Raw genomic sequence first — 24,802 nt, 5'->3', positions numbered from 1 at the left:
AGACAGGAAATTGGGGGAGGGGGGGGGGAATTAATATACTGTACTTTCAAATCCACCCACTGTAAGTAGAACAAAGCTGAGCTAAAGTATATTTCTTTAAAAAACACCAATTTCTCTCTACTGAGAGTCCCCTCAGCAGATACTTCAAAAGAAAGTGACACTGTGAATCAGCTGAAGCTGAAACCAAGAACGATGTGTGGTTGAGACTAAACATTGCAGGTTCCTAGGCTTTCTTCTAAATTCTTTACTAATTTTAAGAAATTAAAGTGAATTAAAAATTAAATAAAACATACAGGTATTATTTTTAAATGACTACAAATTACATTCCAAATCAAAGAAAGAAAGAATCATCCCAAAATTGGAAACCTTTCTTTTGTAAGCAAAATTAAAAACTCCAGAGTATGCAAATTCTAGGAGATACTAGCATATCCCGTATGCAGGAAAATTGGGCTTCCAGCCTCAAGCCTCAATAAGAGGCAGATCCTGTAATCCTTAAGCATTTGTGTTGTCCTTACTCACAGTACTAGTCTCTTTGAAATCAATGGGATTACTTGTAGAAGTAAGGACAGCTACTCATTTAAGATAAGTTTGCAAGACCAGCCCCTATGTGCTCAAGTTGCTAGACAGTCAAAATGTATTTTTTAATTTTTATGTGTCAATTCCATTTCATAATAGCAATCAGACACTTGAGGCACAACATTTCAAAGCAATTATTTCATTTTTCAGATACTTAAGTTATTCAGACTTTGGCCTGTTATTATATGACCTGAGGCATGCTATAATCATGTATCTTATTGCTCAAACAAGCAGTCAACTTTAATCGATATTTGGAAATATAGCTATTAATTCCTAAACAATGACAAAAGATATATGTCCAATAAAACAAGGCAAGGGGAAGGCTGCTTTGAAAAATGGTACAGAATCTCTCCTGACTCTAAATAAAGAATAACACAGAGACACAAAAAGTTGGCACCATTAAAAGGAAATTTTAAAGGGTATGAAAGAACAGAGTTCTCGATACAATATAACCACATAGAAGTAGCCTTGTATTATTAGCAGAAAGGACAACACAAAAAGAACATAGTATCCAATGACAAACTATCACAATCTATGGTAGAGATCACCTATTTTTCATGGTTGCGTGGTTTTAAGGAATATTTAAGTGAAATCTGAACAGATACAACAGAGAAAGCTAGTAGGGGATAAAAATGATATGATTGAATATTCTGCTGATGGTCTAGTAGCTTGATGCTTACTACCCTTTCCTTAGGTTTCAGTGATGTTACATAAAACATAGATGTTCTTTTGATATAACAAAAGTAGCAGTGAGGTAAAACAAAATTAAACAACATAAGACCTCCTCCTAGAGGATAATATTCAATTTGGTGTTTACCCCAATACCGGTATTGTTACAGAAAGTAATTTAAAAGATTAACTAGAAAATAGTTTTAAATACCAAACTTACTTCTTGTAAGTTTTTCTTCTTTTAACTTGAGTTTTTACTTTTGTGATCCAGGTATCCAAAAGCCCTGAATATTGGAAGCATCGAGGTACAAGATAAGAAATTGCTCACTGGTTTTTCAAACCATGACATTTTTAAGAATGACTGTTTTCCTTTGAAGTATGACAGAAACAGTCAAGGATTTGTCAGTGAAACATATTTACGCCTTTGGTATTTCCAGCCGTGTACATCAAGAGAAAAAATTACCATTGGTTTCAAGTAACAGTAATGTGGTAACATCAGTTTAACTTTTGGCAAACTGCAGATTAGCATACAGTACTACAGATTACGTTCTTAAAGCTATGGAAACACAATCTGTGTGAACATTAAATGCATATTTTCCTTGCAACTTTTAAGAACCGTGCACAGGGGGAGTCTGGAGAATTACATATGGCAGAGTTCACCAGGCATGTGACACTAAACTGATAGGAACCAAGTGTAAAAGCAAACTGCACCAATTTTTGCTAAACACAATGTTCTGAAAGGCCACATGCTAAGAAGTGTCTATACCCACATCTATAATGCACACACACAAAAAAAGTCTCTCCAGCTCCTTTATGTCACTCTGATGGTGTAAAGAGGTCATTATAATTGCTGAAACCATCCCCAAAGAATATTCATGTCCTGGTTGAGCAGATCTACTGGAAAGGACCTAGACCAAACACCTGTAGCAATCCCATCTGATGTAAGGAGGATGTTGGGAGAAGAGAGCATAGTTATTCTTGGCTGAGCATAAGTTGGAGCAGTTAGTCCTCACACTGCCTTCATTTACACTGGGGCCAGGCAGGCCCCTTGGACAGATTGCAAAGGTGGCGAGAAACAACAGGGGGCTTAAAGCCACCTTTGGCCCCGACTCCATTCCTGTGATGAGGAGAGCTGTGGATGAACATCGAATCTGCCCCAAAATGTTCATTTCAAAAAAAAAATTTTTTCAAGTATCTTTGGCATTTCTGAGCTACTTTATTGAAGAGCAATTTACTAACATTAGCATATCAGAATCCATGTATAGGATTATGAACTAATTCCCCCCGTTTTAATATGAACTTTAAAATGGAAGCTAAAGAACAATTTAAATTATTAAATGATTAATTAACAATCTGATTGCTAAACCAGTATGAAAGCAAGATTAACTCAGGTCTGCAGTGTCTGAAACTGGACTCCAATACTACTACTGCAGAAAATAACGTTGCCTTTTACCAAGATGTCACACAGCCAGTTTTAGGCTAAATAATGCAAATAGTAAAAAAATGGGGTACCCACTATGAAAGATCTCTGTTCTTTATCCCAACCTATTTAAAAGATTAATGATCTTATGATCTGATATTTAAATATTGCTTTCCATCCCCAGGTGCTTATAAACAAAGGACCCAGTCCATTAAACACTTACTGCTGAGCATAGTGCTCTTTACTTGAAGAAACCAGCACGCTTAGTAATGAAGGATTAGTTCCAAAACCATTCAAATTACCTCAGAAAGCACTTCGTCAACCACTGAACTGCAACTCACTCTAGAGTCAAATGTGACAACTGTTCAAGCAACGCCCAGCAACATCATACAACTAATTAAAGACGGAAAGTGATCACAGACTTAGGGTACGTCTTCACTACCCGCCGTATCGGCGGGTAGCAATTGATTTATCCGGGATCGATATATCGCATCTCGTTAAGACGCAATATATCGATCCCCGAACGCGTTCACCGTCGACTCCGGAACTCCACCAGAGCGAGCGGCAGTAGCGCAGTCGACGAGAGAGCCGTGGCCGTCAATCCTGCGGCGTCTGGACCCCAGGTAATTCGATCCAATAGCTATGCTATTCGCGTAGCTGAAGTTGTGTATCTTGGATCGACCCCCCCTCCCCAGTGTAGACCAGCCCTTAGAGTAACATGGTATAACACTCCCTCCCCATTTTTATGACATACTCTCTTGGCCTATAAAAACGAAGTAGTAAAAATAATCTTCACGCTAGTTAATAACGAAACCATTTCAACTGGGAAACACAGAGCTTCGGGATTTTGTTTTGACTTTTAGATCAAGATTTTAAGATCTTCAGATTGTTCTTAGAGTTGACTTAGAACTTTGTCATAAGATAAAAGTAGTAATTTAAAGTCAGCAGACCAAATGTCCTTTGCCACCCAACTGTATCAGTGGTCCCGGAAACCTCATGTTAGTTCATCGTACAAAAAGCAAAGTATGTACCTTAAACAGCTACCAAGATGAGGTATAGGCTTCACTCTCCCAAGACGACTCTACTATAGATGGAGCACAGTAGCAATACCTATCTAATCATAACTGCAAAATTAGATAAGGCATCCAGATTATTACAGTATGTCAAACTACCACATAACACCAAAGCTTGAATTCAAACATGACCTTGGACTAACGCAATTCAGTCTGACAATACAACACAATCGTCTTTACTTTTGTGAGAAAAATGATCTGCTACTTCTTGTGCTCCTGAAGATTTTGATTTACTACACATAGCCTGGTTGCTGCTGTACAGAGTTTCATCTTAGTTCATATACACTAATTTACTCCATCCCTGGGCTTTGGTTCATGCAACTTTCTTGCTATCTTATTTATTTCTGTAATCTCCTTAACCATCGGATCACTAATCCACTAATGCAAGTAACCTCTGCAATGGTCTTTCCATGTGTAAGAAACAAAAACTTATTGCCATGCTCTACTAGCAATAGGGTAAACATATTAGTGCTCCCTATCCATTTACTACAGGTAGCTTTTACTTAATTGTGATGGACAGGAATCATAACTATGCTCTTATTGATGGGCTCTGTACACACAGGAGACCAACTTTGGAATTAAAAAAAAAGTGGAACCCTGACTATTCGTGAATCATTGGTAAAATAAAAATGGGAGACTCATAGGTATTTATAGCTATAATTGTTCCAATGTGGCAATATAAAGCCTTAATACCTGCATATTACTATAGTTACATTATGTGTCAGTCAAACCCTTCACAGTATACATAGTGACATCATGTCTGGTAACCATGACAATTCTGTGTGGGGATGTGTCAGACTCTGATTTGAAACCATCTAGTCTCTTTAATTTAATTTACCTTCAAAGTGGCATATCACAAGCATTATTGTTCCACCCAAGCTCTGGACAGGACCCTCTTTCAGGACCTAGTAAAGATATCCCATCCCTCAACTGCTCAACTGCTTCTAGATATAGTGAGGCAACCCAAATATCATAGAAACATAGCACTGGAAGGGACCTTGAGAGGTCATCTAGTCCAGTCCCCTGCACTCATGGCAAGACTAAGTATTATCTAGACTATCTCTGACAGGTGTTTGTCTAACCTGTTTTTAAAAATCCCCAATGATGGAGATTCCACAATCTCCCTAGCCAATTTATTCCAGTGTTTAACCACCCTGACAGTTAGGAAGCTTTTCCTAATATCCACTCTAAACCTCCTTTGTTGCAGTTTAAGCCCATTGCTTCTTGTCCTATCCTCAGAGGTTAAGAAATACAATTTTTCTCCCTCCCCCTTGTAATAATCTTTTACGTACTTGAAAACTGTTATGATGTCCCCTCTCTGTCTTCTCTTTTCCAGACTAAACAAACTCAATTTTTTCAATTTTCCCTCATACGTCATGTTTTCTAGACCTTTACTCATTTTTGTCACTCTTCTCTGGATTCTCTCCAATTTGTCCACATCCTTCCTGAAATGTGGCACCCAGAACTGGACACAATACTCCTGTTGAGGTCTAATCAGCGCGGAGTATAGCGGAAGAATTACTTCTCCTGTCTTGCTTACTCCTGCTAATAATCCCAGAAGGATATTCGCTTTCTTTGCAACAGCATTACATTGTTGACTCATATTTAGCTTGTGGTCCACTATGACCCCCAGATCTCTTTCCAGAGTACTCCTTCCTAGGTAGTCATTTCCCATTTTGTATGGGTGCAACTGATTGTTCCTTCCTATGTGGAGTATTTTGCATGTGTCCTTACTGAATGTCATCCTATTTACTTCAGACCATTTCTCCAGATTGTCCAGATCATTTTGAATTTTAATCCTATCCTCCAAAGCACTTGCAACCCCTCCCAGCTTGGTATCGTCTGCAAACTTTATAAGTGTACTCTCTATGCCATTATCTAAATTATTGATGAAGATATTGAACAGAACCGGACCCAGAACTGATCCCTGCGGGACCCCACTCGTTATGTCCTTCCAGCATGACTGTGAACCACTGATAACTACTTTCTCGGAACGGTTTTCCAACCAGTTTTGCACCCACCGTATAGTAGCTCCATCTAGGTTGCATTTCCTTAGTTTGTTTATAAGAAGGTCATGCAAGACAGTATCAAAAGATTTACTAAAGTCAAGATGTACCACGTCTACCGCTTCCCGCCTATCCACAAGGTTTGTTACCCTATCAAAGAAAGCTATCAAGTTGGTTTGACACTATTTGTTTTTGACAAATCTGTGCTGTCACTTATCACCTTATCATCTTCTAGATGTTTGCAAGTTGATTGCTAAATTATTTGCTCCATTATCTTTGTAGGTACAGAAGTTAAGCTGACTGGTCTGTAATTCCCCGGGTTGTGCTTATTTCCCTTCTTATAGATTGGCACTATATTTGCCCTTTTCCAGTCATCTGGAATCTCTCCAGTCTTCCATGACTTTTCAAAGATATCGTTAATGGCTCAGATATCTCCTCAGTCAGCTCCTTGAGTATGCTAGGATGCATTTCATGAGGCCCTGGTGACTTGAAGACATCTAATTTGTAAGTAATTTTTAACTAGTTCTTTCCCTATTTTAGCCTCTTCTGATCCCACCTCATTTTCACTGGTATTCACTATGTTAGACGTCCGATCTTCTTGGTGAAAACCGAAACAAAGAGGTCATTAAGCACCTCTGCCATTTCCACATTTTCTGTTATTATTTCCCACCCACCCTATTGAGTAACGGGCCTACCCTGTCCTTGGTCTTCCTCTTGCTTCTAATGTACTTGTAAAATGTTTTCTTGTTACCCTTTATGTCTCTAGCTAGTTTGATCTTGTTTTGTGCCTTGGCCTTTCCAATTTTGTCCCTACATACTTGTGTTAGTTCTTTATATTCATCCTTTGTCATTTGACCTAGTTTCCACTTTTTGTAGGACTTTTTTGATTTTTAGATCATTGAAGATCTCCTGGTTAAGCCAGGGTGATCTCTTCCCATACTTCCGAGGGCTGAATGTGTTCCCTCTGCAATACTTCCTGCTCATGCTAGCCTGGAGACACAAATCTGGGCAGGGAACTGAATCTAGGTTTCCCTCACGGAAATACAAACTTGTATTGGCCCAAAAATCTAGATAATGGATTACATGCAGCTTATGGAGCTATCATATCATTGCTATAAATCAGAAAGAAGTCCTTTATTTAGAAGATAATGCTGCTGCTGCAGCAGCCCATAAGATGGCTTCATCCTTTCAGCCCCCAAAAGGTGTTACTGAAGAGCCACAGTAGTTGTGAAAGGGAAAGGAACAGAAATATAAGAAGCTTCCTACAATAAGCAGAAGCAAGCTAGTGCATCCTGTAAGCCAGAGAGCTACTGTAACTGCCTATCAAAATTAAGCACTGAAAAAGCTTATTACATCTTTAAAATGATAAACGGACTACACTTAAATAAGAATCTTTTCTAAAAACACAGTTTGTACCAAAAAATGAATTAAAATATTAAAAAGAAGAATAGACATACTAAATTATCTAATTTTTTTAAAAAGAGAAAAAAATAGACAGGGGCAGTCAAGCCATTTTATTTTTTATAAATGCATTTTTTATTTTTGTAGGGCTGGGAATCCTTTAGGAAATAGTCAGTGCCCAGAGATAGCAAAGCAGATGTAGAGAAAACAAGGAGCTTTTGTAATTAATGCATGGCTTTGCAAACAGAGTAGCCAGCTTTGACAGAAAGGAAAGAATGCCAACATAATGAGCGAGTCAGACCAAGACTAGGCTGGATGCTGGAACGGACTACACTGACTACCCTGAAAAGACAAATACCACCAAATAAAAATGCAGCTGCGTTGGTCCCAGGAGATTGGAAAGACAAAGTGGGTGAGATAATATCTTTTACTGGACTAACTTTTGTTGGTCCAATAAAAAATATTACCTCACCCACCTTGTCTCACCAAATAAAAATGGCAGACTGACCTGTTGCTCATATCTTTGTTTGAGTTCTTCCAACTGCCAAGAGAATTCTTTTGACTGCTTTTCACGGAGAGATTTTGATCTGCTTAGATCTGATTCCACCTTTTCCATCTACAAGGTAAACAAAGGGAATATTTAGTTTTTAAATGTATAGCTTCTAACACATTTTGACACATTTTTGATAGATGATGGCTAATCAAAGACCTGAAGATAAAAGTCAATAAAAAAATCCCCATTTGTAAGGAAATGAACATATCAGTATATTGAGGATCATTAGTTAGTTACACAAATATATCACCTGTTTCTGACTAGCATGCATGGTCTTATTTTTCATTCACTAGTTGTAGCATCCCACAAAAATCAACTGAATATTATTTATACATGACTAAAAATATTTTTTTTAAAATATACTGCTTGTTGAAATTTAGTGGAAGTAATTTGACTGAGTTGGATGCACAATCTATACATTTAAAATAAATTTATCTTAAAATCAGTAAAGAACCTTAAAGGAGAATTATTTGGCAGCAGGTTCTCCGAAAACAGTCATTGCGTATGAATAACCAGTCACACAGATTCCCCTACATGGTATCAAGGAAGCAATTTCATAACTCAGTTAACAAAAGCTTTTGTATCAAAAGCACAACTATCAGTTCTGTGTCACATTTCCAAGGGTTTATGTACATACAATACGACACCTCACTTCTTACCCACCAATTCCTTTTAGATCTAGTTCCCAACCTAAGTAGCAGTACCTCCCTAAAGGGGGTAGAAGAGGGAAAGGGAATATAGCTATAAGGAATCCACTTTCTGCTGCAAGTCCATCGGCCGTAACAGAAGAAGAAAAACAATGAATTTCTGTACCCCAAGCTAAAATTCCTATTTGGCCTAAAGGAGTGCCCATAGATGTATTTGCCAATGGGTTCCAATGCCACTTCTAAGCCAGATAAGGAGGAGGAAAGTGATCACTAACAATGGGGAAGCCATTTTAATTAAAAGTTATCTCAAGTAAAGGGAAAGATGCATGGCCAGGAATTGTTTTCCCAGATATAGGAAGGGGATGAACTGCAGGCGGAGCACAAACAGCAATGCCTCTCTTCCGTGTCTCTCCCCTCCCCCCCACCCCGAGTAAGCCCTTAAAAGAGGGACCTCCGTTGCTATCATCACCTTCTCTCTCCTCTCAATCCAGTTTAGACCCATCCTTGTAGCCCTTTATTTCCCCATCTCATACATCAAAGAAAGGGAGGCCCCTTAATTTTTCCCCAACTACACTTTACATAAATGAAAAACTAAAGCAAAATAAAGTCCAAAATATTAAAAGAATCTTTTTAATAATGAAAATGTTCTAAAAATTGACACCGAAAATGTATACAAATAAAGTAATATATTATATAAACTCTACAAATAAAACAATATGTTTCTGTTATTTAATCTCTAGCACAGAGTATGCATATTGGCCATAAAGTGCAATGAGGTTTTCTGATTCTCATTTGCCAATCCCAACAAATACTAGAGCCAAAATATTGTCACATATTCTGTTTATTCATTTTTTGGCAGTTACTATTTGGCTTTGTAAATACTTTTCTTTTGTGAGTGATGTGTATACAGTGCTTTTAATCTAAACTTCTATAAACCAGTCTGATTTTTCTCCCTTTGTCTTTGATGCAGCATGCAGTGTATGCTATTAAAATCAACTGGCTAATGCTCGAAGCAGCATGTATGAAAACATCAGTTATATTTATACCCACATAAACACCAATACATGAAGTTTTGTCACAGGACAGCCACCTAGATCAGGAAAAAACAAAACTGAGCTTAAAGTTGAAATTGTTTCAGTCACCCATCTAATGGACATCAGATGACTTAATAACCATGAGCTTATTGAAAAATAAGAAGCAGATGGCAAGTGATATCTCAAAGTCATAAATTACATGAATAAATAAACCAAATATCAATTATACTAACTGATAATGGCAGACCCCACTCCATTTGTTACTTCCTTAATTAACATTACAATGAAAAGAGGATTTCAGAAGTTTAATATTTGCAGGGCTGTTCAGAGTCCAGTGTTACTATAGTTACTAAAGATTCCATTTTATGATGTCAGTAGGTCATTCTATGCTCTATCCAACTAGGAGAAAGCAATGGCATTTGCTCCAATATTATATCACTTTGTCTTTGGAAGAACATATGTAGCTTATTTGAGAATTGGGTGCATGTGTGGAGGGGAAATGAGAAAGGACGGGTGAAAAGAGAGCTTCAGTATTGTTTCTCTGAAGTACTACTTGAAGCTTAATCACTGTAGCATAGTTTCCTACAATTGCTTACATTATCATTTGCTCTTTATGAACTTGACCCCAAGAGGTTCATAACCTGCAAGCCTCACTGAAGTCAATGAGAGTTTGAAGAGTTCAGTACTGCTCAGGAACAATCCCTATATTCTGAACTGCTTGATAACTTAGAAGTTTAGAAGGCATGACTGCCACTTGCTATCAACATTTACAACATGGTTTGACATGTCTTAGCTGAAAAACAATAGCCTTGAAATACTCGTTATACAGAAAAGTGTGCTATATGCTTAATAAAGGCAAAGCATAAACTGATTTGCTCTGTCAAGAAGGAATGCGCAATTGACATCTGAGTTTTCCATTTACGTTTAGGATGAACATATAGGGCCCAATTCTGCCCCACTCGTCACACGGGGTAGTACAGTACCTTACTCTGAAAGGTGCCCCACTGAAAGCAAAAGAATTAGTCAACTGGAGTATTTTTGGTATAATTAATCCCACAGCGCTATGTTAGAAACCCAGGGGTAAACTAGCTGGGCTACCTGAGCACCTCAGAATAAGAGGAGGCACTGTGTTTCAGAGATACCAGACAGCAGCAGCAAGCCCCCCAGCCAGGGTTGACAGACTCAGGATCACACTACCGCACTACAAATAGCTGTACAGACCGTGCTGGAGACTGGTGCTCAGACTCTGAAGCCTAAGGAAGGGGGTAGTCTACAAAGCCCAAGTTCCAGCCCAAGATGCAACTTCAAAGGGCCCTCTACACAGCTATTTTTAAAGAAGTTGCTCAAACTCCGTAAGCCAAGTCTGTCGACCTGGGGTGGGAGGCCTGCTGCCAGGGGTTGCACAGGCGAACATATACCCAAGAGGCTGGAGAGTAATTTGTGACACCCGTTTGTGGGGTGGACCATAATCCTCTCCAACTGGCCAGTCAGATCCACTGGCTGAAGCTTGCATAGGAGAAATCATTGCTCCATCTATTGCCTGTTCCCTCTCTGCTCTGAAGGGAAGCATTTGGCACACAGCCCTTTGTTCTCCCCCCTAGCACCAGAGTTGCAATACAGGCAGACCTTAAGTGGCCATGCAAGGGAAAGGGGATTCTTACTTGCTTCTACTCCTCTATATGGTCACAAAAGGCTTGGCACGATGAAGCTCTCATTAAACAGTAAATCCAAAGATAATTCTTAGTAGATGCAACATCCATTTAATGCTCTCCACCAAAACGCTCAAAAATATTCTAATTTTTTCTGCCATTAGAGACTACTTTCTAAGTAATGACATGATCCTTTGAAATATGCCCATATACTTTGCTACTTTCACTTCAATTCATTTCAGTCCTTCACAGACAAATCACCAATGGTAAATGGGCACTTGTGTTAGGGATATTTTTTCCCCCACAATCATCAATTTAAAAAAAAAAACACTGAAAATTTCAGCATTAAACCAGAAATTGTCAAGGTATTTCAAGGCAAAATTTTATTGCCAATCTAATTCTTTCCAATAAAGTACAAGAAATAAACAGACATTCCACTGTGCCTAATTAAGCATTTCAAAATCAAATGGGCAGCATTGGGGGCAGGGAGGGAGCTAGTTAGATGGCTGGAAATTTGCTTAAATCAAAGAGTTGCCAAAGTGCTGATTCTCCCAAAATGTCAAGTTTTACCACAACAATCATATAGATCAAGTGTTAATAAATGATGTCCAGATGGAGACGTCTTTCTGTTGTACTGTGAGCAAAATAAGGTTAGACCACACATTAATGGAATGCCTGTTATATTAACAGTGTAAATTCTAAAAAAAAAAAAAAAAATCCTCTATCAAAAATCTTCTCCTAAATCACTACATAGACATTTACTCAGACAAGCACAGCACAGCTCTCATATATCAAATAATTTGCATAATACTAAAATTTTATAATAGTCAACAATAGGACTACCTCCATGTAAGGTAATACTTATCAGCTCTTAATGTATCTATTTGTTCGTTGTGGGCCTGATATCAATAGGTGTTAATAACCTACAGCTCTCACAAAATCAATGGGAGTAAAAGGTGGGTAGCTGAACCTCCCGCTTCGCCCACCTGTTTGCCCCAAACGGTTCCTACAGTCTAGGTTCGAGGGAGTCAGTCCAGATTTACATTGGTTTTACTGAGTGCATAATTTGCCTCAGTACGTTTAAGTTTTAACATTAAGGACCATATTCTGATGCTCTTGTTCATTGAATAGTACCTTACTACTTACTGAAGTCACAGACTACTCATGCCGTAAAACTAGTCAGAATTCTGCCTTAAAATCAATAATATCTGAAATATACATACAGACAAAGTGTTTAACAGTTGGTTAGTTCAAACAGTAAAAATGTGAACATCTACTGCATATCTAGTTCAAAAAAGAATTAGATAAATTCATGAAGGATAGGTCCATCAATGGCTATTAGCCAGGATGGGCAGGGATGGTGTCCCTAGCCTCCGTTTACCAGAAGCTGGGAATGGGCGACAAGGGATGGATCACTTGATGATTACCTGTTTTGTTCATTGCCTCTGGGGCACCTGGCATTGGCCGCTGTCAGAAGACAGGATACTGGGCTACATGGACCTTTGATCTGACCCAGTGTGGCCATTCTTATGTTAAAAAAAGAAATTCTCAGCTATGAACAAATTTCTTTAAATTAGCGTATCATTTTACACAGTGTTTCACTATTACAATTTTTCATTGTTTAACCTTAGCGTGTTGAGTGTTTATGAAATTAAAATATAACATCCCAATGATGGAAACTACAATCCGAGTCAGTATGCAAAACACACAAAAATTAAACAAAGACTGATACAAACCAATAAGAGCATGAAGATTAAAAATTATGGCTAACTATTGCTTAACTCATTTTCCCAGGCCTAAGTACAACAGCACATAGTAAAACACATACTCTCATACTGCACTGGAACTCCTGTAATAACAAAGCACAATGATGAGCCAAATAAAGAATGTTGTGTAAGCATTTGTTTTGCAGTTCCTCACTTGTGATGGATTTCTCTCATCATTATGTAATTTAACAACCTTGCTAATGTCTTACACATCAGGTGGATAATGCCTTAGGTCAGGGGTTCTCAAATTGGGGGTCAGGACCCCTCAGGGGGTCGCAAGGTTATTACATGGAGGGTCTAAGCTGTCAGCCTCCACCCCAAACCCCACTTAGCCTCCAGCATTTATAATGGTGTTAAATATATAAAAAGTGTTTTTATTTTATATGGGGGGGTCACACTCGGAGGCTTGCTATGTGAAAGGGGTCACCAGCATAAAAGTTTGAGAACCACTGCCTTAGGTGGTGGTGGTTTCATGTACCACAGACAAGGAATTCTTCCATTTTTTTCCTCACTCTATCCCCAAAGTTCCAGCTTGTGGTGAGTCTGTCTCAGGTCTGGTCTATACTACCCGCCTGAATCGGCGGGTAGAAATCGACCTCTCGGGGATCGATTTATCGCGTCCCGTTGGGACGCGACAATCGATCCCCGAATCGGCGCTCTAACTCCACCAGCGGAGGTGGTAGTAAGCGCCGCCGACAAAAAGCGGCAGAAGTCGATTTTGCCGCCGTCCTCACAACGGAGTAAGTCGGCTGCAATACGTCAAATTCAGCTACGCTATTCACGTAGCTGAATTTGCGTATCTTAAATCGACTCCCCGCTGTAGTGTAGATGTACCCTCAGGTGAGGAGAACTTCCTCCAGAATAGGTCTACACTGACAGCATTCTTACAGTGAAACAGCAGTAGCTAGCACTAGACTAATGACACTTCCGAAGCTATACGTCAAATGCAGTTATCTAAGACAGGGAATTAAAAGGATTTGGTCTTTGAGTTGTTCTTTCTTTGACAAGAAAATCAGTTCAATACTGAACACAAGCCATTATCTGCATGCCCCAACCTGTAAGCTCCTCAGGACAAGGCAGGGTTTTCCTATCTATCTGTTCAACTCCTAATACAGAGAGCCCCAAATTTCTTTCAGCTCTCTGGGCGAAACCGTAATACAAATAAAAAGAAAGAGAAGATCACAATGATGATAATAACTAGGGCAGCCTGCTATAGCAAAGAGGATATTCAGTCAAATTTTCAAAGAAGCATCCTAAACTACTCATTTTAAAACTAGCAACTGCAGAAAATAGAGGGTAAATGCATGCAGGTGGGACTATTTGCCTACATGAATGTAGGGTTTTGCAGCGCCATTCAGAAAGCTCCTTTGACAATTTGGCCATTAACATTTTATCTCTTTGATGAATTAAAATAAATCACATAAATATTTTACTGTCTTAGATAGCTTCTATATTTCTTTCTTCACCATTGTTTCACACCATGATATTTGCTCATGAACAAAACTAGTCAATTATTGAGCACTATCCACCATTTCCATTCAGTAAGACCATACAAACCACTGCTTGACATTGTCATAAGGCAGTCTCTCACCACAATTCAATAAGAATATAAGAACAGCCATACTGGGTCAGACCAATGGTCTATCCAGCCCACTATCCTATCTTCACAGTGGCCAGTTCCAGGTGCGTCAGAGGGAACGACCAGAACAGGTAATCATCAAGTGATCCATCCCCTGTCACCCATTCCCAGCTTCTGGCAAACAAAGGCTAGGGACACTTCAAGGCATGGTTTTGCATCTCTGCCAATCCTAATAACCAATGATGGACCTATCCTCCATGGATTTATCTAGTTCTTTTTTGAACCCTATTATAATCTTGGCCTTCACAACAATACTTTGGATGAAGCTGAAGGTATCACGAACCTGGACTGAGGCATCAGTGAATGAAGCCAAAAGAAAGAACAGTTTTGTTATCTTAAATACATTTTCTCTCTCTCTATTTAACATACAAATGGAATGGTATTCAGCACATAGAAAATGAAAAAAATACATAGCAGTTTTATGGAATTCAATGAAATGTATTTTTAAATTTCCTGGAGCATTTCAGATTTTTGTTTCCTTTTTAAGGAAATTAAAAAAAAACCCACACACTTCATGATGAATGTATTTTCAGGATTATTTTGCGCAAACTTTTTCTTGAAAATAATTAAATCATGAGCCCAATCTTTCTGGCTCAATGAAACCATATCTTCAATAAGAATGAAAATATATTTCTCACTTGGAGCAGAAGTAAAATGTAGTAATTTAAGTAAAAAAGGAGAGATTCAGATTAGAGAAAAATGTAGGACAGTGACTTTGAAATTTTAGGGCCTGTTTTATTGCCCTGATGGGTCTAGTTTGCAAAATAAAAGTTGCCTTTTCAAAACAGACTCCGCTTTTTTATTTCAAAATTCCATTATCTGCTCTCTGTACAAGACTTTTAAAACAGAAGATGCCTTACAGCTCTGCCGCTTTTATACTGAAAATTTTGAAAGAAGCAAAACCAGCATTTCACAACAAAAACAACAATTGTTAAAAATATAGACTGCATGCAAAGTTGAAAGGTTTTCATTCTTTTCAACAAAATAAGCAATCAAATTTCTAGCACTACTGCTTTGTTTCTCACCAATATTTGGTTCGTATTACACCACTAATATGAATTTAAAAGTTAATGATTTCTGAATAAGACGTATATATCTGTATAGTATTTATCTCAATTATGTTTATGCTATACTTCATTTCAGTTACCGGTAAATATTTATATCATTTTTACTCTTTTTCCATCATTTTACCAAATCATACTGAAACAAAACAGTAAACAAAAAATCTTATCTCTCTCTAGGCTGTATATGGATTATGCGGAAGCGATCCCTTTAAGAAGTTGTTGATACTTATAGTATCATACATTCATATAGCTCCTTTCATCCCAAACAATTCTGAAGCACAAATAATATTTTACAGAAATCTATGGATGGCTAGAAGTGACAACTGCAACAAGATCACATCTTCCACTATTTCTATTGCTCTCCAATGCAAGAGCAAGAGGAAAGCCTCAGAACTGAAGCAATCTCTAGTTTATAGAACTGTTCACCAAGGTGCTTTACCACCAGTTGCCCCTTAAATCCATTGTAAGTCTCATGCTACATCATCCTGTAATAAGAAACAACTGGATTTTCCCATTAAAGAGGCAAGTTGGCAAGGCAGAATGAATCAGGTCAATTCACTAGACTGAGATACCATAAGCATTTTTATGACATTAGTAGGCCACTCCATGTACCTGCGTCTCCCTTTATTTCTCATCTCTTCCCACTCTACTGTTCATTATTCTCACTCGTGTGATATCTCTAAGCTCCTTTGGGACAATACATTAATCTAGTTTGTTCTGCAAAATGACTATCACACGAAGTAGTATGTAAATAAATGATCGTTAATAGTAATTTTCAAGTGGGAAAAAGGCTTTTGTTGTCATCTGCTCATCAGTGACCACCATTAGAATGAGCCTGGCTCTGTTCTCATTGAAACTATTGCAAAATTCCCATTAATAGGAGAATGACATGTCCCTAAAAGAATAGCCAGAGAGACAAAGTTGAAAAAGTGGGAAAGTATAGACACTGTTCCATAAAAGTATATAGACTAAGACATTTTACTCTGAATCCTGGAAAAGCTCTAATCAGTAATACAACTGTAGATAGCTGTGTAACAATGACAATTCTGGCTTTCTTATAAAGATGAATCAACTGCTAACAGCCCCCTCTGACTTGCTAGCAAAGTCACTACATTGTGAAAGATTTTGATGTAGCACTATCAAGTGAAACATGTTTCTGGCATTAGAAGATCAGAATATGCTATCCTACTGAGACAGCGTTTCAGAAAGGCTGGCATTGTGACCTTCTCACCTGCTGTTTCATTTCAGCATAGACTTTTTCTGAGTTCAGCTCCACCTGCCGCTTAAACTCCTCCAGGGCAGCATCTGCCTGCTGGGCCTGCAGCCTCTGTACCTCTGTCACCCGAGTCAGCTGCTCCTCCTTCTCCCTAGAAAGTCACAGAACATTTTCAGAGTTCAAGTATCAAATAAAAGAACAAGTGTGCTGGTGTAAAAGAAAGGCCTTTAACCCTATCAGTTTAAAATAGTATTCAGGTTTCAATTTTCTGTCCCAGCTTATGCCCAAAACTTTCCTTAGTAATACTTTGAAGAACAGAACAGTAACCTGGGTAAGAAGTCTAGCATGATTTTCACTTTCTCTTATTGGATTTAGCAACCCAATACGGATATCATGAAAGCAACACTGCCTTCAATTAAGATACAACAGGTTAAATGACACAGCTTTATTGTGCCACATATAAACTTTTTCTTTAACCTTTCCTTCAATAACTATAATGTATCTTCCACTGATATTTAAATGAAAAAAAAAAAAAAAAAGGCTTTGCAGTAAGACTATATTGTTCCATTAACTGATCATGTCCCCTGTACCATCTCTGCCAAGGGGGAGACAGGATTATTCAACCGCCTGGCATATATCAAAATATTAAGTGTTGAAAACATGAGGCATATGGTACCTGCATAGTCAAATCTAGTGAAAACCCTTAATACTATGACATCCATTCAGCCTTTACAGAAGTGATATGAGTTAAATTTCCAAGTCTTATTATCCCAAGGCACTGTATCTTAATATATCAAAGAACGAACTACTATTTTTAGGAACCTGTACACATATTTGCATTGTTATTTTTAAAATATTTACAAATTATCAAGATGTAACAAAACTATCACGATATACAGATGAAAATATATACATAAGCAAAAAATCATAGGCATCTGCCACTGTACTGACATATCACTGTCCTAATTCGTAAATAATTTTTAAACATTTTGATGCAAACTTTTGAAAGGAAGAAAAATAAGTTAATAGGAAATGTTTAAGGATATTACATTTTTAATATCAAAGGCCAGATCATACAAACACCTTTTAGTATAGAGAGGCATAGCATGGTGGCATAAATGGCAACAGAAAAATAGTTAAAACAAGGCCTGGATCTACTAGGTGGTTCTGGTTCACATTTTCATTTTATACGCAGGGATAGCCCCTTATGGTGAATATCCCATTTCTTGACTGAAATGATTGCCATCAAAATCAGACACGTTAGAGATGGAAAAGACCAACAGTTATCTATCCCATCACCCTGCCAGCACTGAGCTCGCTATCAACAAGCAATCTTTTAATAAAGGTCTGGGAGCTGCCAACTCCAATATGCTGGAATTTGCTGCATTCCCACCCGCTTCTATTGCTTTCATAACAAACTTTGACAAAGAAAGCATCTTAAATCTTCACAAGTTGGGGGGATCAGGAGAGGATTCTATCCTCAAAAAGATCAAATAACTGTTGTAGGTTATGGCTAAATACACACAGAAAACTACATGGTCATGTAACAACAAAAATATATTTTAAAAAATACCCTATATTTCTGCTGACCTGTATTACTGTAGGACAACTCAGACGTAAGAGACTGAGAATTCTCTTAGGCTACATCGTCACTACGGGGGGTGGAGGGGGAGTCGATTTAAGATACGCAAATTCAGCTACGTGAATAGCGTAGCTGAATTCGACGTATCGCAGCCGACTTACCCCGCTGTAGGGACAGCGGCAAAATCGACCTCTGCGGCTTCCCGTCGACGGCGCTTACTCCCACCTCCGCTGGTGGAGTAAGAGCGTCGATTCGGGGATCGATTGTCGTGTCCCATCGGGACGCGATAAATCGATCCCCGAGAGGTCGATTTCTACCCGCCAATTCAGGCGGGTAGTGTAGACCCAGCCTTATATAGAGCATACCTATTTTTCCTCCCCTCCATGTAAAAAAGGAACTGGGCACAACAAACAGACTTACATGCTAATTTTAATTATGATACTTTGTTAGATTTTTCTCACGTAATACATTGGAAATATCCTTGTGAAAACAGTTCTGCCATTTTTCTTTGTCAACCACCTTAGCCTTTTTATGCTCTCGCCGTAATATTGTTAGCTGGTATATATAACCCTTAGGCAAACATTCTTTATGCTCAATGCCAAAACATTTCCATTTTCTAGTTTCCTTTTATGGACTGCGTAAAGATGCAATCCTCTACATGAATTTAATGCACCACATTTCCAACCCACTTACATACCAGTAGCTTGTTCTTTTTACAAACAACTAGTACCAGCTGCTTTTTCTTTATACAAAACATTGTTTTATTTCTGTAACAGTCCCTTATTTTAACCTATGAAATTAAATATTGCTTCTCAGTTACTTTTAAAACTATATACATATTAAGTTGGCTCACCCTCCTTTGCATTCCCTATGATCTTGTCTGAACAATTTAGGTCTCCCCATATTCTTTTACACTAGCACACTTTTCACATGTTTCACAAGAAGACCAAGTTCTTTAGATTGACATATACTTAATGGCATTTCCTTTGTTTTTGTCATGTTTCACACTTTAAATAGAAAAATAATGATGATTCATAACATTTTGTAATTCTGTGGTAACTTCTACCCAAGACTCTCAAAATGCTTTACAATCATTATTGGGTTACTCTCAAAATATTGCTGTGAGGAAGGTAGGGAGCCCCATTTTTCTGACAGGAAACCTGAGGCATGGCAAGTTTAGGCGAATCGTCCAATGACGCAGCAAGTCAGTGATTGCGCCAGGAACAGACCTCGGAACTCCTGACTCCTAATTCTATGCTTGAACTGTTAAACCATTCTCCCTTTCCAAAGATTATACCCAGATAAGTGGCAAAAAACCAACATATGATTTTATCTCTAGATTCAATGTGCAGAGGGATCGGCTACATTTTAAGTTGTACCATACCATATGATAGTCAGGAGCTATGGATTTAATGATATTTCATACAGTTTACAAATACAAAAACACAGGCAAATTATGTACTAAGTGTGGCTCAATTGCCGGAATACTCTTCCACTATCACATGACACATGACAGTTGAGTCATGCATTGAGCCAGATACTTTACCTTCATATCTAGACTCAATCATCCCCCTGAAATCCACGCACTGGGGGTGGGGCGGAGGGTGGCATCTGCCTGTAGAAATTGGGGAAGGAGAAGGCTCAAAGCAGAGATAAGAAGAACATGCATCATTCCCCCCTCTTCCAGCCCCATTGGGATTCTACAGGAAAATTAATACAGCATAGGTTGAATTAATTTTCTGCTGGGTCCCTGTGCATTGTAGAACCTCCTTAAAGTGAGGTAACAAAAGCAGACAAACTGGAGAGATCCTAGCAAAATGCCACCAGTAAGGTGCTGCTTAGGAGAACTAATTTAGAGGAAACATCGTGAGGGGAACCTCAGTGTCTTTCTAATCCTCCCCAAGGGCCCCTACCCTAGGTGACTGAATCCTGGGAGACAATTTACTCCTCCTGTCCATCTGAAGCCTTAGTATCAATTCCAGATAAGAAGTAAAAACAAACATACAGCCTATCAAACATATCCCCACCGATAATTCACAAGAGACAATGGAACTCATTGTCTACCCAATAATGTGATGATAAAACTACATTTAAAAGGAGGTGTCAGTCTTTATGCTATTAGAGAACTTCCTAATTGGTTTTCATGCATCTACTTCCTTGAAGACTAGAGTTTCATACTGAAATATTATTAAATAAATGCAATGAACTCTACTTAACCTTTAGAAATCTGATTTTATGTACCTTCCTTTATTTCAAGGATTTAATCCCATGAACAGATACAACATGCTCATTATAATCAGGAATAAGACTTCATTTTTTTCAAGGGTGTGGGCGTCAGTACTGTCTACTTGTTATACATTTAAGATTTATATTGGAGCTTAGAAAACATGTACAACAATGGACTGTGGTTCACAAATGTAAGAGCAGCTTTATTTTTTCCCCCAGACATTGAGCAGTGTGCTTTGCATGAAGCACTAAAATATTCACTTTGAAGATTATTTTTTCTGTTGTACTAGTTGTGGGGCCCAGTACAATACACTTACATCACTCAAATCCCCTAAAGCTGAGCCGGCATGAATATAAAAAAAAGGGTGAATTTACTCTTTGGCCCCAATTTATTTATAAAAAAGCAGCAAATTCCTCTTGTGTCAGTGTATAAAGGGTAAGGCAACAGAATTAGAAGTCTTACAGAAGCACAAATCATCGCAGTTAAAGTTGACTATGAAGTCTAGGATGGCAATTTGAGAAAGAAGCACTGTGAAGTGTATTTATAAATGGAATATAAAATGTTTTTATTTACTTTTCCTTAGTGCTTCATCATAATCATTTCCCTTAGCTTCTAGAATGTCTTCCTGGACGTAATAATCAAATGCAGTAAGCTATTACAGTATTACAAATCAAATCAATGGAAAACAGTGGTGGTCCAGTGATTTACATGAGATAGAATAACCTCAAGAGGCTCTCTCAGATGTAGTATGAACCAGTATTATTGTGAGTAAGGTTCCCAAGGGCCTTTGGATGCCTACCACAATATGACACAATAAAAAAAATTAAATAAAAAGACAACACTGGCAGAATGGTAGGGAAGATAAGCCAATTTATAAACAACCCATTCCCAGCATAAAGAACCCACCAAACACAAATCTTCTATTCATTATGACATTTCAGAATTCTCTCTCTCTCTCACACACCCCCACAAGCACACACACCACATTCCTGGGTGATTCATTTTACTTCATACCCCCACTGCTCAGCATACACACAATTTGTAGTTGATAGGGTTTTTCAGTAATATTGAAAGTTTGTAGGTCATAACAGTCCTTAATGTTTTCTTGTTAAAATGATACCAGTCAGTCAGATTCATGACTATGTAAATTCTTTGCCATGTCCTCTTACATTTCTGGCAGCTGTGGAAACCCACTTATAGGGACTGAGCAGCCTAATGCTTATAAAGGTTGGTGAAACCTATAAATGGAGATGAAGGAATCACTTTGACAAAGATGTATTTTACAGAAGAGTGTGTTTTCCTGAAGCCTAACGGCATGGACACAGAGAACAACAGTATGAAATATCCAGTTTATGAGCAAGGTGTATGTACTAAAATTCAGTGTGAAACATGCCGCAGTAAGGCAAAATTTCTCTCCCTTTCTATGTTTTCTATCCCAAAAAATAGTTGTGAAGACAGCATTAACACAGATGGCTTCATTTACAGTCCTGAGATCTGTCATGTGCCAGCCACTTCAATTCCCTTAAAAATAAAGAAAAAGAATTTTTAAAGTAACACATTAGCATAGTCTACCTTCTGCTAAGTATTCCTGCCATTTAAAATGGATGTATTTGGCTAACCTAGGCATTTGGCAACTACTGAAATCACGGAGAGCTTTTTCTATGGAAGCTAGATAATGCCCATTATGTTAATTTTGGGATCAGATTCTGACTTGGATTATGTGCCTGTTCAAGGGAATAAGAGTGGATTAAGAATCCAACTTTTATATACATCCCAGTGTGGGCTACCATGACTTTAGGTTCATGCCACTAGGTGTAGGCAAGGCTAGTCACCCACTTACACCCTCCCTGGAGCAGCTGAGTGAGGACTAAATGGAGATTCCCCACTCACTGTCATTGGAGCAGATCCAGTGCAGGAGAGTAATAATTTACCAGCTGTGTTGGCCAGAAGAATGTTATTACTTCCCAGGAGATAGGAAGATGCAGAGATAGACTGTTAGTCAGAGGTATGACATCTGAGACACAGTGCCTTTAGGGCTGTTCCTGGGAAGGTGAGGGCTTAGGAACCATCCGCTTGCTTTAGGGCCACAATCTAGTCATTGGTTATTTATAGTCACACCAGCTACCAGTCAGCTACAATATGGATAATGACAGGAACATTTAATCATTATTAGTTTCTGAGAGTGGCATGCTGACAGCAAGCCATAACAGCTTCACAATCCCAGTGTAGTTTAAAAAAAAAAAGGTAACAACATTGAGGAAAAGAAAACAATGCAATTTATAATACCCAGGGATCACTGTAGAGTTGCACTGAAGCAAGGGAGATTTAGAAAAACTTTCTAACTATAAGGATAACTAAGTACTGGAACAGGCTCCCAATGGAGGTTGTGGAATTCCCGTCATTAGAGGTTTTAAAGAACAAATTAGACCAGTGGTTTCTCAACCTTTTTTTTTCCGTGGACCACTTGAAAATTGCTGAGGATCTTGGTGGACCGCTTAATGATCTTTCCAAATGTTGTTTGTACCAGTAGCTAACTATTATAAAGCACTTTGGATAAAAGTGCTATATTAAAAAAACCTTAATAATAATAATAAACTTTTTTTGTTCTGCAAATAAAAGCACACAACTCATATTTTCATATCAATAGTCCTACTTTTCTAATGCAATGAATGTGCCCTCTCTCCCCCTCCATGGCAGCCCTTGAGCTGGGGCTGGGAAAGGGGGCCGTCTCTCCCTGGCAGCCGCAGTCCTGGAGCTGGGGAAAGTCGCCTCTTTCTCTGGTCGCCGCAGCCCTGCACATCCCAAATTCCCTCCACCCCCTCTTCGCACCACACTGTCCCCTTCCACTTACCCCTTATTCCTCCCAAGGCCACTACCTCACCTTACATGTGTGTCTTCTCCAGGGTCATTGCACCTAATTAGCACAGCCACACTTGCATGGCTCCACTAATTAGGTGGGTGGCCCTTCATTCTCTCATGTGCGGCCACCCAGGCACACACCTTAGAGGGAACTAACCGTGGACCACCTGAATGGAGCTCGCGGACCACTGGTGGTCCACGGACCACAGTTTGAGAACCTCTGGATTAGACGAATACCTATCAGGGATGGTCTAGATATACTTGGCCCTGAGTCAGCATAAAGGGCTGGATTAGATGACCTCTCAAGACCCCTTCCAAACCTATGAATTTGTTATTCTTTTCAATGCAATTGTCCTCATGATTTAACATGTCTTTCCTACCAAAAGAATACAGAGAATTTCAGATGGGTAGTAAATATTCAATAGTTCATTCATTAAAAGTATATAAAAAAAGATTGTATTTAATATATATTTGGTTTCTAGCACATCTCAAATACTTTTTGAAACTTAATGCCTTTTTGTTTCAATTTCCTTGTTTTTCCCCTACATGTATTAAAAGATAATGCAGATGAAACAGCTCTGGGACACTACCTCCATAAAACCTACTGTTTCCAGTTTGAGTTTTCTTATGCCAGTATCAACGATATAGAAAGATCTCCTCTATCACCCCCACCCTTTTGTCTTGTGCAATGTGGTCTAAAACGGTGAGGGATAGGAGAGGGGACACTGTCTAAAACCTATTTTTCAACTGCTGTGTCACACACTTCAGTGCCATCCACGTACAGCAACACAGCTCATCTAGACTAGGAGAGGAAAAATTGCTTTGAGTTCAAATGCAGCACTCCCTTCAAAACTAAAGGAACTTCTCAGTTAAAGTTCCCATGCGGTTTCATAACCACCTTAACTCTGCGTAGGCGCTCACTAAGGCCTGGTCTACACTACGACTTTAATTCGGATTTATCAGCTTTAATTCGAATTAACCCTGTAACCGTCCACACAACGACGCCATTTAATTCGATGTAAAGGGCCCTTTAAATCGATTTCTGTACTCCACCCCAACGAGCGGAGTAGCGCCAAAATCGATTTTAGCAATTCGAATTAGGGTTAGTGTGGCCGCAATTCGATGGTATTGGCCTCCGGGAGCTATCCCAGAGTGCATCATTGTGACCGCTCTGGACAGCAATCCGAACTCGGATGCACTGGCCAGGTAGACAGGAAAAGCCCCGCGAACATTTGAACTTCATTTCCTGTTTGCCCAGCGTGGAGAGCACAGGTGACCACAGATACCTCATCAGCACAGGTAACCATGCAGGCTGATAATCGAAAAAGAGCACCAGCATGGACCGTGAGGGAGGTACTGGATCTGATCGCTGTATGGGGAGAGGATTCAGTGCTTGCAGAACTTCGTTCTAAAAGACGAAA

At 38.8% G+C, this 24,802-nt stretch overlaps 1 protein-coding gene across 4 annotated transcripts in view; it reads right to left on the bottom strand.

Annotated features, from left to right (window-relative positions):
• Positions 1–24,802, bottom strand: part of CEP112 (centrosomal protein 112) — a 290,713-nt gene that overhangs the window by 134,636 nt on the left and 131,275 nt on the right. For all 4 annotated transcript variants that reach the window (XM_034789933.1, XM_034789932.1, XM_034789931.1 and 1 more), the window contains 2 exons: positions 16,729–16,864; positions 7,654–7,761 (listed from right to left, as the gene is read on the bottom strand). In XM_034789933.1, coding sequence (XP_034645824.1) covers positions 7,654–7,761; positions 16,729–16,864 — 244 coding nt within the window. The remainder of the gene's footprint in view (positions 1–7,653; positions 7,762–16,728; positions 16,865–24,802) is intronic.

The sequence above is a fragment of the Trachemys scripta genome, chromosome 14 (genome assembly GCF_013100865.1).
Source record: "Trachemys scripta elegans isolate TJP31775 chromosome 14, CAS_Tse_1.0, whole genome shotgun sequence".
Lineage (NCBI taxonomy): Eukaryota > Metazoa > Chordata > Testudines > Emydidae > Trachemys > Trachemys scripta.
Note: the sequence above shows the minus strand (reverse complement) of the source record. Positions and strands in the feature narration are given on the sequence as shown.